This window comes from Ptychodera flava, chromosome 7, assembly GCF_041260155.1.
Source record: "Ptychodera flava strain L36383 chromosome 7, AS_Pfla_20210202, whole genome shotgun sequence".
NCBI lineage: Eukaryota > Metazoa > Hemichordata > Enteropneusta > Ptychoderidae > Ptychodera > Ptychodera flava.
This window is the reverse complement of record NC_091934.1, coordinates 31,496,232-31,510,913: the sequence shown is the minus strand read 5'-3', so window position 1 is coordinate 31,510,913 and position 14,682 is coordinate 31,496,232. Positions and strand designations below refer to the sequence as shown.

The 14,682-nt window shown below is 38.3% G+C and overlaps 1 protein-coding gene across 2 annotated transcripts; it reads left to right on the top strand.

Annotated features, from left to right (window-relative positions):
• Positions 1–345: 345 nt before the first annotated feature.
• LOC139137269 (mucin-2-like) lies at positions 346–9,366 on the top strand. Of its 2 annotated transcripts, none has more exons than XM_070705270.1 (5): positions 346–475; positions 5,636–5,980; positions 7,690–7,731; positions 8,027–8,137; positions 8,648–9,362. In XM_070705270.1, the coding sequence occupies exons 2-4, from the start codon at positions 5,662–5,664 to the stop codon at positions 8,125–8,127; spliced, it is 462 nt and encodes a 153-aa protein (XP_070561371.1). In that variant the 5' UTR covers positions 346–475; positions 5,636–5,661; the 3' UTR covers positions 8,128–8,137; positions 8,648–9,362. The 2 variants fall into 2 exon arrangements, with proteins under 2 accessions (XP_070561371.1, XP_070561370.1); XM_070705269.1 differs by lacking the exon at positions 346–475 and adding an exon at positions 508–1,056 and having other exon boundaries at positions 8,648–9,366.
• The last annotated feature ends 5,316 nt before the right edge of the window (positions 9,367–14,682 follow it).

The following is a 14,682-nucleotide window of genomic DNA, read 5'->3' as shown; positions in this document are numbered from 1 at the left end:
GTTCCTGCCCTTTCAGCTGCACCTTCCAATTGCTTTCCAAAATCTTATATCTGGTATTTTCTTTTCTCGAGGCGTAAAAACAGACTATTCGGGAATTTAAACCTCTAATTGTGCTCTGATAAATTTGATAAATAACGTCAACTAAGGTCACTTACAGCGCATGCGCGGAGTATCAATGCCGCGCTTACGTTGCATATAAAAGTGTTCAATGCGCGCATTGTTTGGCGAGGGCTCGCTGCAGATTTTTAATTGTCGTTTGAGGCAAACAGGTTTTTGTTGATCGGTAAAAGGAATGGTGACAGTGACTGATCTGAAAGGAAAATGTCATGAACTCGCTCATAGTCTCTTTTCTCTTCAAGAATTTAAATGTGGAAATTGGAGTGGCGACGGTGTTTTTCTTTCCTTTGTCTAATTTGGAACCGCCGGACAATGAGCTGCCAAAGGGAATCAAAGATATGCGGCTAATTTTCCGCTGGTAAGTACACTCACGCCTCGTCATTAATATTCAAAATCCCCACAAGTGAGGCAATTATCGACCCGACAAAAAAATGCGTGCTTCTGTAAAGAATCGGCCTTTAACGCATGGAGTAGTCCCTCTGAAACGGAGCAATCTACTTTCCGCGGCCATTGAACACACGACCGATCGGGTCCATCGTTTTGAATTCGCGCGCTAATCCGTCCGGCCCTGTCGGTCAAGAACAGGTGTTGAGAATTTGTATAAGGCGTGCTACCGCTCTTCCGACACGCACACCTACCGACTTTTATGTGTTCAAGGAATTGAATATTCCATCCTGAAAATGGGATGATGTCCTTTGTGTTGACTCGGTGTGAATAACACACAAAACCTAATTATGTGGAGTTTTTTTCACGCTGTCTGTTGGGACAAACAAGAGACTTTCGTCTATGACAACCGTCCATTGCGATAGAGCCTTTCTCAATATCAGACGAGTAGAGCCTTCATTATTTTGGACATGGCACAGATAACGGCTCCCTCGTTACTTCAGACAGCGGCCACGGTTTTTCTTGTCATCGGGCAACACCTCGAATTATCCGAAGGTGAGTAAGCTGGCAAGCGGGTCCCACATTTTACACGATCCATTTCACTTATAATTTATCGTCGACACCTCTTTCAAAAGAGTCGTTAGGTTGATAGTTCACAATGGTTTTCACACGCATTGTGCGATATACGAGACCACATAATGAGGTGATTGCCTATTTATGTCCCACCGTTGAACAACCCACGCTATCGAAACGGTTACGAGCGGAATGATTTTCGATCAAGTTTTGAAACGGACGCATGTATATTTACCGACATGAAGATAATATGTTGGAAATCGATGAAAGATATTACAAACCTGCCGAAACAAAAATATTTTCAGTTTCTTGCTTGTGTAGGACTGTACGACACATATTCTTCGTTATCTGTAAACTCTAATCAACGGTCCCCTTTCGATAGCAACCGCTACACTGTTCATTCAGTGAGGAACAAGATGTTTCCGCTAGGTTTACATTTTAATTTTAACTAAATTGTGACTTTAAATTTGCCATAAGCTTTAAATTCTGTCGGCTTTGAAGAATGGATGCTTATAAGTACTGAGTTATGGGGAAGATGTGAGAAATTGAAGTGAAATACAGCGATGGGATAGCTACTAATAGTATATGAAGTTAGAATAGTCACGGATATATTGACGGTGACCAGTGAGACATATGGCCATAAGAGGCGACCGAAGCAAGCCCGCGTTGACACACTACTATGTTGTGGAATTTTGATGCAATAACAACAGATTAAAGCAGACGATAAACAAAATCTACAAAGATTTCGCACGCGACAAGGCTAGAAATGTCGCCTCGGTCATGAAACGTGTGCAGACGAATGCATATTTTAGACCCATAATGTGTTGCTGTGGTTACACGTGTTCACATTTTGACACTGTGCCCACTGAAGGACCTATATGAACTAACTTGTAAAACCCACTCGGCGTGAGAGAGCCTCTATCTCATTCGAGGACTGCCAGTCAGTATTTAAGGGGTCACTCACTGGCATCGCTTTTATTTTGTGTGTGTTTAGAAAAAATGAAATTCCGTATGGCTAGCCACTTTCTAAAAATTGCCTCGCGATCAACTTGGGAACGGGTACAGTTGATGTCAGGGTCGTCAGGATAATCTATTCTGTAATTTTTCCGTTGTAGCCTTAACAACATCAACCGAAGTTTATAGAGTCCCTCCTTTAACAAGAAATGTTTTTCAGGCCCTAAAATAGAAAGCCATTGATGATATAGTCACCGACAGATCCTTTAAAACATCACTGGTGTGTCTGTCTGTCTGTCTGTCTGTCTGTCTGTCCGTCCGTCCGTCCGCCCATCTGTCCATTCATTCATCCATTCATCAATCCATCCACCCACCCATCCACCAACCTACATGTGTGTGTGTCTATCTATCTATCTATCTATTTATCTATCTATCTATCTATCTATCTATCTATCTATCTATCTATCTATCTATCTATCTATCTATCTATCTATCTATCTATCTATCTATCTATCTATCTATCTATCTATCTATCTATCTATCTATCTATCTATCTATCTATCTATCTACCTGTCAGTCTTTATATGTAGCACTCACTTTCTAAATGTATGTTCAATTATATATATATATATATATATATATATATATATATATATATATATATATATATATATATATATCATATATATACGGTAACAATTAATAACAAGTAAAAAGTAGGACTTGGGCGTTACTCAGAGTTTCACGCTATATTTGTTCTCTGTAGCGATCATCAGACGAACGGTTCAACCTCAAAAATAAGATAAGTTGAACCATTGGTCTGATGATCGCTACAGATAACACATATACAAATGTAGCGTGAAACTTTGAGTAACGCCTTAGTCCTGTTTTCTACTTGTTATCAATTTTTACCGTAAATCGATCTGCCATACAGGTATTGAGCACTGTTTTACACCGTGAAGGTTTCCGAACTTTGTAGGATATATATATATATTGTAGGAATATATATATATTGTAGGATATATATAATATATTGTAGGATATATATATATATATATATATATATATATATATATATATATATATATATATATATATATATATATATATATATATATATATATATGGAGGTGAAAACAAGGTCAATAAACAGAGGAAAACAGTAAAAAGTCTTCAAAGTTGCACTTCTGTCCGATTTATTAACTCTGTATGTCAATCATTTATTCAAATAAAACTCTGAATCAAGTAACTCAGAAGTTGGTATGGAAACATCGCCCTCAACAAATAAAATTTCTGATCATCTAAGTGACAAAAAATCTCAAATATTCACAATACACATTAAACTTAATTAAAATTAACCTGATTTTCTCTTCCAGATTGTGTTGCCCTTTAAATTGAACTTAGGTAATAAAAACAAAACAAAAAGTAAGCAAACAAAATTTTAGTGCATAGTAGTATCTGAATGATATAAATTGAATGAAAAAATTGAGGTCGTTAGTGTGCTCCGTTTACTTCATAATTATACTTTCCCTTTCCCCGAAGATTTACCCATAGATTAACCGACGAAAATTTGTGCGTAACTTCTTATTTTGTTTAATACACTCAGTTTGCGGTGTGGAAATTTCTCTCAAAACTTATGAGGGCAACTGTCGGTCGTTACATGAGTCAAATGGGTCAGTCTTTTACTTGTTTTTTCGCCTCGTTGAACGTCTACAATACCATAATTATAGAACCATGCAACTGTACTGTCACCGTCACAGTACGAAGTTTCTGTATATATATATATATATATATATATATATATATATATATATATATATATATATATATATATATATATATATATATATATATATATATATATATATATATATAATATTTATCACATATGAACTGGCCCGTATCTCCACCTGTGTGACGTACACCAGCACGGATAAGAAATCCATATTACTGCTGTTGTACGTCATCAACCGGAACTTTTTTCCTGCAATGGTACCGTTCGTACGTGCCCGTCGCTACACAGACCGATTTGTCGCGATCGCCAAGCGACGTCGTACCTGGCGATCCCGGTTGGCGATAAACTCGAAAGATACACCTCAACGGACGTTCAACTTAATAAATGAATTCCGTATAAACTTCGGGAAAGCGACATAGAAGGCACAAATATCGACGAACAACGATAAGTTTCCTTCATCACACAAATTATTCCGTTGATTTCTCGATCGGAATCAAACCTGAGCTGTCGATGAAGCGTAAACTCTGCAGTGCAGCACTGTAGAATCCGATGCATTTCGAAAGTTGACTCGGACAACACGCACAACAGAACAGAGTTCCCGTCAAGTAACAAAATTTGGAAGTACCTACGGGGGATATATGTGTCACAGCAAATATCAAAGTCCGTATGACGAAAACATTGACGACTGGCCACCGGCGGAGACCGGTGACGCGCAGTGCCCACTACAAGCGTGCACTGTGTGTGTACTGTGTCATCGATCTGAAACTTTCGGGCTCGCCAAGGCCGTAAACTTGTGATATTTTAAAAGCCACAGCATCTCTAAGAATGATAACTACTGTTTCGATCGTGTACCGTTGCATTCGCTTTATAAATATAATTGTAAATATTCTAAATAACTCAAAATACTATCGTTATCCGTCGCCAGCACGGTGAAAGCTATGTATGTCCGCCGATGGCCAGCCTTGGCATCGCTCCAGCGCGAGACAATGATTGACACGCGCACGTGACCGAATCCGTATATCTGATTGGTGGAGGTACCATTCCATGTATCAAATTTTTAGCTTAATGGCATTTATGAATGAAAGTATACCTGTAAACATTTGCACATCTCCTGGGTGACGGACCGCTTTACTCATTAAATGTAAGTAATCCGCGTAAATAAAACACAAAATCGCGATAAAAATTTGCAATTTGTTACAATTATTTTGATCCATCTACATCAAAGAAAAATAAGAAGACCGTTCATGTGATAAATATATAATCACATGGAATTTTTCTCTGTTTGACGTCATCGTATACTCGTTTTTTTTCGCGGAGCTGCACAACTTCTCGCCTTCGGCTCGAAGTTGTACGGCTCCGCGAAAAACACTCGTATACGATGACGTCAAACAGAGAAAAATACCATGGGATTATATATATATATATATATATATATATATATATATATATATATATATATATATATATATATATATATATATATATATATATATATATATATATAATAACACAAATTACTTCGAGTACAAAGTAATGATATCTGTTACTTAAGTTTCATGCATCCTGCAATCTTCAGCCAGAAGTGAAAGGAATCACTTTCCTTTCACTTCTGTCTGAACATTGCCGGATGCATGAATTATTATTTTGTAGGCCTACTTGACTTATTATTTATAACGCTCTACTTTAGAATCGAGCACTGTAGTTTGCCACGAGGATATCTGTATACTTTTATATATATATATATATATATATATATATATATATATATATATATATATATATATATATATATATATATATATATATATATATATATATATATATATATATATATGTATATATGTGTCCAACGATTGTATTTACTACTTTCAGCATCATGTGGTGGATGGACCGACTGGATGAACGATGAATTTGGTGGAAATGTGGACAATACAGCCAGCGGTGAATATGAGAAGCTGAGCGACCTCAGGGACCACTTTACGTTTTGCGCCTCGCCCACTGACATCGAGTGTCGTTTGGCAATCCCGCCGCACTCAATGTACGATGAAGCGGGCCAGGTTGTAGTGTGTAGCCTTTCGCTCGGTTTATCATGCCATCACTCGGATAACACCCCTCCCATTTGCAAGGATTATGAGGTGCGTGTCTACTGCCAGACGCCTTGCCCAACCACAGCTGTAGTGACGTCAGAAACGCCAGCCTACACCATCACTAGTACATGTAAGTCCATTGTTAATCTACGCTTTGTGCCAGACTGAGAAACCATGAGCGAAACGTCCTTGAGGAAACTAAAAAAAATGCTGCCTAAAGATATCCTCAAAAAAGCAAAGAAGAAAACCTGGGATGTTTCTTTTATCATCACTCGCATCGACCTTTGCGTCACGTCTCGCTTCCTCAAGGTAGTATATTTCTCAAAAGTGAAAGACTGAATTCTTCGACGAAACTCTGAAAAGCCCATTTGCCATATCAATTATAAAATCAGGCATCTCCGCGTAAAGTTTAGTACTAGAGAAACAATTTGTCAAATATTTACCGATATCTGAAATTCAAAATGGCCGCTATCCCTGTGTTATCTCTGCCGTGGGAAATAAAATCAAATTTTCAGAAAACTAAACCTGTGAAAACTTTATTCATTCCAAGAGTTTCAAACTGAACCCTCTTACAGGTGGTAGATCAATGGAATATTGTAAAAGTTTGAGAGTCCGAATATCTGTCCTCAAGGCATGTTATACCTTATATCCACTGCAAGTTCATAGGAATTGGGGTTCTGATATCTGTATAGAAAATACTGCTACATTAATGATAACATATGATATCACAACGCCAATCCTATGAACTTGCAGGAGATATAAAAAGAAAGCATAAGCTTGTTTACTTCCAGTGATTCGACTCATATCGATATTTGCGTCGTGTGGAGTTGTGTTATTCGCCGTTTGTATGGAAATACTAAGGTGCAGCAATGGTAAGAGATACATGTATATTTAATAAAGAAGCGAGACGAGTGAGGCAAAAGTCTTAAGGTGGATTGCATGTTGCCAACACAGTTTTTTTCAAAGCAATATGTCTCATCAAAGATGACAAGGAAACCCCCTCATACTATATATTTTTCAAAAAGCAGAGACTCTAAAGTTTAGTATGGTAGCAGTAGTATACTCGAAGGATGAAGTGGGTGTATATTTTGATTAAAAAAACCTACATTTTGATATTAATGATAAAAATCAATTTAAGTAAAAAACTTGACGATATTTTAAGCAAAATAGCAGGATGGAGAATATTCTAATTAAGGTGTTATTAGGTTTGAAATATTGGTGGAGGGACCGTGATTGGCATAACGCCATACTTATGAACCTTTCAGTACATTTTTTGCTCATATCAGGCCGGACAAAACCTATCGGGCAACGCCGGCATTAACATACGAGAGAGTTATTTGTCAGAGAATATTTAATAGGCCTTCTTATGAAATAAAAGCCTTGTGATATTTCTGTCTGAACAATGATCTATGAATAAAGCTATAATTTTAGAAATTTCAGCCTATATAGACTTCTTTTCAAATGTTAACGCAAACAACGAAAGCTCCCATCAGCATCAGTTCCAGCGCATAAGTGTTTGTATTGAGTAAAAGAATGTGCACGGTTGCGTTTAAAGTGGTTGTTTGGTCAGAGGGACTATCACTAAGTATGCTGTCGACATACTTGTCTTGTTATGCTCTCTGAGCATCGGGCTAGAAACAGAAGACTGAAGGAGAATAAGACTAGTTTGTTACTTGTCGTGGACAACTGACGAAAAGTGAAGCAGCGATGCAGTTTTCCCATTTCTTGATTCATTTGGTCGCAGCTGATCATTGACTTTGCCCCCTGAATTTCTTAGTGCAGTACAAATTTTAGTCCGAAATCCGTTCACTGTTTCTGTACGCTTCGTTTCTATTGTAGCTGTGTTTGAAGATGGAACCGAAGAGCCTACTTCAACGTCAGGTAAACACTAACTTGCTTCAAATATAAATATCACAGTGAAAACAGCCTTTCATGTAAAAAGCTCTAAAAAGCCTGTATGTAGATACACCGTATGTTGATACACTGCATCCCTTTCACAGTCTAATAACAATAATTACCTTATACATATGATATTAACTATCTCGTACAGATGCACAATGTGAGAACGATTTGGTCGCTTATACTTCATGTGGTGTTTTACATTAATGACGATAAATTTTCAATCATTGAACTCGTTGACTGTCCGATCAATGCGTCAACACCTGTCTCCACACAGATAGTTTGGTCATAGTCGTGGCCGTTGTCAGCGCTGTGGCATTTGCTGCCGTGCTCGCGGCGATCTTAATAGCCGCTGTTTGCTGCTGTAAGAAGAGATGATCCATGTCTGGTAAACTTATGATTTATGATATCAAGAGCTTTCACATTTACAAAATGGAAACCCGCCCAAACGTCAGAGCTATTTTCAATATTTCAATTAATAAAAGCTAGATGCTTCATTTTTATCTTGTAAACATGCTTTATCCTCAGTTCCGGCGGCGACTCGAATGTAGTACTGACGAAGGGTTGAACCCGAAACGTCTGCGTTTTTATTCTCTGCGCTTTGCAAGTGTTTTATTTCCCGCTGGTCGGTCAGTATTTTACTGTAGTTGTTTTAACTTGTTGCAGTTTTATCCTCTGCTTTTTAACAAGTATTTTATCTCTCGCTAGCGCTGGTCGACCTAACTTTTTACTGTACCAATGTAGAGTATCATACCGAACATACATGTGACATATATCGGTTGACAGATATTCTGTAATTAATTGAAACGCATCAGATTCTCTTAAAAGTATTTTATTCCCCCTGCTTTGCTCTTCTTCATTTCTAACTTACTTTTTTCTATTGTTTTATTTTTTCCAGATGGGAGGCTCTGACAGCGATTCAAAGCGCACGCGCATAACGAAACAATCGGATCTCTGTGACTTTAAAGGTGTAACGCGCCTCGGGGACAGATATTCGGACTCTCAAATTATGACAACTCTTTTCTGATATACCACTTGTAAGGGCTGATTTTAAAGCTCTTTGTCCTTGGAGTAAGGAAAATTATCACCGTCTAACATTTTCGAAGATCGCAAATTTTATTTCCCCCACGGAGTTAACCAGGGATGGCGGCCATTTTGAATTTCCAATATTGGTAAAGGTTAGCTGATTTGCTTTTCTAGTACCAGACTTTGCTCGAGAATGGATGAAAGTTTCATCCAGGAAAGTTTTAGCAACTGTTTAAGTTGTTCACTTTCGAGGCGCGTACAATCTTAACGCTGAATCATTTCAAGGGTACTATTTCCATTTCCAAAACTACGAGTCTGCACTTATATTCTTCAGCCACAAGGATAAGCCGTATGAAAACATGTGTGTGGAAAATGAGTGAATTACTTGTACCACTGGACAAATGTGCTGAGAAGATATAAAAGTCATCTTGATTATGCCCCGCTTTGCGGTATCTCTGTACTGATCGCATTCTGTGGATTAATCAGCTGGAGCAGTTGTGTATAAGACGTATTTACTGTAAAAACTGTACATTATGATTTTTGAATTTTGAACTTGAACTGTATAAATTGCCCAAACGATATATCCCGAGCAATGTTATTTTACTTTAGATACATTCTGTCTTTCAAGAGAAGTTGCTAAATAGAGTGAGCTGGGAGTCTAAAATTTCTCTATATTTCAACAAAACAAAAATGAAACAAAATAGAGATTTTATTGGAGAGCTGAGTTTCATTTTTGAACATTAGGTGTTGTTATAGAGAGCCACCGTTTTATGACGTTTTATGTGAGACATCAATGGTCAAAGTGCCTTCGAAAAAGACATTGGTGGTTGGAACAGCTAATTTATGACGTGTGAATGTTCAGTATGATTTTGCTCGTTTGCGAGAACGCATAACCAGTCATTTTGTATGCGTTTTCCATTTTATATTCATGAACACACCAACGAAGGTCACGCGTATGCCTAGATGTGAGTAGTTCAGGTCACAGTGAAAATATGATGTTAACCCTTTGAACCCGGCTCGGACATAAATGTCCGATGACGTCATAGAGTGCCAGGGGGTCAGGGTGCAAACTGGTTCATATGAGTACTCTCTAAACAAGAGGAGAATGGGGATACAGGCATAGTATAGTGTACGATAATACCAAATATGTAACGTAGAGCATCACACTCTTCCGGGTAGATAAAACGCTCTTAAAAGGACGCTGAGATTGTGCTTCTTCACATGCATACATAAAGAAGGGGTAGTGCATTTATTCTCTCTGTAAAAAAAGGGGTGATTAATTATGCCCTCTTGTATAATTAGACACTGATTAGAAATTTTCGGTTGGGCCAAAAAGCATAGCTTTGTTTGTTATTCTAAGTATATTACAAAACTTATGAGGTGATGGGTTTTTCCTTCTTTACTTTTTTGAGACAAAAGGGATCTAGCTTCCGACAGGAAAACAACAATTTTCACTCAGTGGTAATTCTGATGTGCAGAAAACATAGCTACGATAATTTGATGTCAAAAAGTGTGCATTTCATATGGAAGCCCATTAGAGAAAAAAACAAACAGAAAAATTAAGCATCTCGTTCGTACAAAATACTAACTTGTAAGCACACGATAATTTCTCGAGAACACGTATTTTTTATTTGCTTTCAAATACGTCCCCTACATCTTTCATAACTTAATGCTGATCGAACAGACATTAACAGTTCCCCCCGTACGCGGCGCTCTGTCATTTGGCATTTAGTCTCTGTATAAGTGAACTTTATCTGGCAGCAACAGCTAGGTTAGCTCGACAGCCTTTCACCTTCTAAACGTTGTACTTTATAATTTCTGCTTGTTAAAGGTACTAAGAAATTACTGAAACAAGCTCTGCTTTTCTTTGCCTTTAAATTCGTAGACGTTGAGCGAAGTTACAATAATCTATAATATCATGCTTCTCTAACTCTCTGTTTCGTACTGTCTCTAGACAGCCCAAACTTTCGACGTAACGAACCAAAACTTTGTTTAAACAAAATATATGAAAAGTATACTTCAACTCTCCAGCATGTAGCCAGAAGATGTATGCATCTATGTAGATGCAGGGAAGGTTTATAAAGAATGTTGATAAATGAGTTTCTTATCAAAGGTTACGGATGAACAGTCGTCCCTGGAGAAATGAAAGAAAATCAAGAAAACTGATTTCAGAAGGTCTAATGCTCCCTTTCGCGATGCTGTTCTGATGTGTTACAAAGGTGGCAATACATGGTCGGAGATGTATCATCACAAGTGACAAAGGGATTCTGGACTTTGTAATATATCGCCAGTGTCAGATCTGTTTAAATCCAGCCACACTTTTCGCCATCGAAAGCAGTACAAACTTACTTGACGTGGTTATTTCCGCAAACGTTTGATTGAAGTTTTGTCTATTTTGAGTCTTCGGATTAATAAACGCCCATGAAAAATATCATGTTGAAATTGTCAGGGGGTTACACAGTCGGTCAAGATCTTGCGATCAGGGCTTTAATTTCAGTATCTCGTGAGATGTTGGCAGACTAATTTATTTCCCTGGTAAGTTTAAGTTCAACACAGTAAAGTAGCTCGTTTGCATTGGAAGGTGCTAGCGGGCGTGTCCAGTAGTCAGGGGTTCCAATTAAAGTATTAAATAGGCAGTCCTCAATCCCTGGTTCTCGAATAATTGGTTATGTGCATTGACTGTTTATGTGATTTTAGTCCTTTGTCCTCATTTGAAAGTTGAGCACAGTCAGTCAATTGCTCAGAGGTAAAGCTATTGAAGAACCTGCCCCTCTAAGTAAAGAGAGAGAAGACCATTGATAAAAATACAGTTCTTTGTGGGAAATATCACAGATGTTATGATAAGGATTTATGCATATCTTGATTTTCGTACAGCTCCCTGTGCAGCACCCGAAGAGATATTAAATGGGCGTAAAACTGCCGAAATAAACATCGCATCGTCTGGAAATGGTGTCTATTGCAGAGATGAGTAGGTGACAACAACATACTTGAAGTTTTATTGTTGAAAGATATGGGTCGCTGAGCATGTTGACCGGACTATTCGACCGATAGCCTACGCATGATTTATTGAACTAAATCACAGACCCAGAGTAAAAATAACACAACTTACATGTAACTACCTTGATACGTTATCGATCGGTAGATAGACCTCTTTATCATGGCTACCGATTCCCACGTACGCTTTGTGTCTCTAGGAACACAATACATGTGCAGTCGTACACATTTATGGAATGTCGTAATTTTGTGAGATCTGAAATGTTCTTTAGACCAGTGTTGCAAAAGTTCATGTCTGTAAGGAGAAGACAACACAACCAAACAAACAATTGTTAGCGTTACATGTTTTAACACGTGCCGTATACACAAGGCGAGTACACATGACTTCGTTGCTACACTCGTAATTGATAAACACTGTGCTGGCAGGTGTTAGGTTTCATTTACATAATCCTGGCCTCTTGTGTTATGTTTAGCTTTTATTACATTTTCTGTTTATAATACCTTGGCGAATACAAGTTATCTTCATAGTGTCCGACGCGTAAATTATATACATACATTATTATTATACCGTAAATACTTAATTATATTATATCATGCTACCATGCGCCATTCTGATTGGACGAGAGCTCATTCCACCGATGCTAAAATACTGTTTTAGCACTGACAGCAGTGGTAAAACGGGCCCCTAAACCAGCATTTTCGAAAATTTCCCACTCGCTGCATTTGAACGTACCCATCTAAACCATAGACCCTCGCGAAAAACCGAAACAGTCCGCTTTGTTTCAAAGAAAGAATACCGAATTTTGATACACAGATAAAGTGTGGGTCTGTAACTCACCTCTTGGTGAAAATAAGTTGGGATCGATGATAAAATACATCTCTGAAGCAGCACATTTGAGTGTGATGTAGACGAATTATTGCATTGAGGCGACAGCGCCCCGTGCACTTTTCTTGATATTGCGGGAATCGAGACGTGATATATCCTACCGCTCTTTAAAATGAAGCTAGTATTCGTTCACACACTAATAAATTGACACTTCCTCACAGTAACGGTATGTCAGATATTCTTTACCAAAGTTTGGGCTGCAACAGACCAGGGTGTCCTAACGATGTAGATCAAGAAGTTCAAAATAACAATGGGACGACTCCTGGCGACTGCGACAAAATTTGACATCAAATGCTGCTAACAATATCAGCGTCCAGCTCTCGCTGCATCGGGCTACACACACTGTACAACTGTTCGTCGCAGTCATCGTACGTCTGGATTATTTCAAAACTGCGTGTTTTTCTGTAACTTCACTGTACCACCTCTGAATGTCGCGACGGTCGAAATATACCGTATACGCGTAAGCGGTACAGAATGAGACAAATCTATTTTTAGTATGCCAAAAAACCAGGACTATTGTTCATATGTAAATTTACGAAAAAATTGTTACTTTTTCTTTTGATTTGAACTCTTGACCTGTTTTCTGTGTCTGCAGCAGGTATTTTAATGATAGTCTTCGCGTTGCATGCGAATAAAATGCAATGTTGATGAACGTATGCGTATTTATCGTACGATACTGTGTGCGTGTACGTAATCCCAACATAAAAATGCTCGGTCTCGGGCGCAGAATTTCCGACGATCGATTTTCTGCATTTGGGGCTTCAAGTGACGAAAATACTCAAACAAGACAACAAAGACACACAAGTTGATATAATATAATAGCAATAACCCCCTTCGCAGGAGGGTAGGCCTATACACTCGATTTTGGTACAATTCGCTCCATATAGCACTCGCCTATCGGCTCGTGCTATATGTCGCGCATTGTACCAAAATCTCGTGTATACCCTCCTGCGGCGTGGGTTATTGCTTAAATGTTTTGATGTCGAGTATTTACTCCTTCGTGTTAATTGTAATAATGCCGCGATGGGAAACGTACCTGCTGTCGTGGTGATCATAACGCCAACTCCAAAGGTTAATGGAATAAAATAGGACTTTATTACTGTCGGATATTTTCGGACATCTTCGGTCGGTGTCACAGGTTTACGAAGACTAAAGAATGACTTTAGAAATGGTAACAAAATGAGCTTTTGTGTTTTTCTAAACCAAGGAAATTAAATTGATTTTCTGATATATCACATTTTTGTTCTGCACGGCAACTCCTTTCTATTTTGACTACCTTTAACTTTTGAACTACATATGTGTGCATCGCCGAAATTTTAGTATGGTACAATATCCCTTCGAAGTAATTTAAATTCGGTTATGATCAAAGGCGGTTGGGTAAATGCATTACCACGGCGGGTAATTTCAAAAAATGTGACAAGTTTTGGTCGCGCTAGCCATGTGAATAGCTCGCTACTTTCACAGTGCCTTTCTGCATCTGATCACGGAATTGCTGCCTGAAGAAGTATTCGACCGGTTCAATGGTTTAACCGAAGCTGATTCTAGTAATCAAACGTGCCCCAAATAAACAAATTTCTTTACAGCTGACCATTGCTGATCGGTTGAGGGCGTGTTTCGGCAAGAGGTTCTTGCATGTTTCCGCAGAGGAATTACTTCACATTGTACCATTCAATGATTGTTTAATATCATTATATTTTACCAGGGTCTTTCGGAGTAACTGCCACGGCTATCTCTATCTGGCGGTTCTCCTAGCTCCTGGTAATCGCGAACACTTTTATCGTACTTACAATTTTCTGTAAGACGGCAACGATCGCGACCACCTCGGGATGTAGGGTGAATCAGCAGACAGAAATTGACATGAAAACTTGAAGATTTAATAAGCCTTGGTAAAACCCTGTTTATTCAAGTATACACACAGTGGATGAACAGGAGGAAAAAACATGCATGGTACAATGAGATATCCTAAACAGGTACACACAACTCGAGGTAACTTTTGTCAATTTTTCTCTAGGCAAATTGAGCCCCCA

What these genes read in the sequence shown, in the direction of transcription:
- LOC139137269 (XM_070705269.1), top strand. Translation starts at nt 972, where the DNA reads ATGGCACAGATAACGGCTCCCTCGTTACTTCAGACAGCGGCCACGGTT. An exon ending in ACACCTCGAATTATCCGAAG is followed by an intron (nt 1,057 to 5,635) that starts GTGAGTAAGCTG and finishes TACTACTTTCAG; the next exon opens with CATCATGTGGTGGATGGACC. An exon ending in CTACACCATCACTAGTACAT is followed by an intron (nt 5,981 to 7,689) that starts GTAAGTCCATTG and finishes TTTCTATTGTAG; the next exon opens with CTGTGTTTGAAGATGGAACC.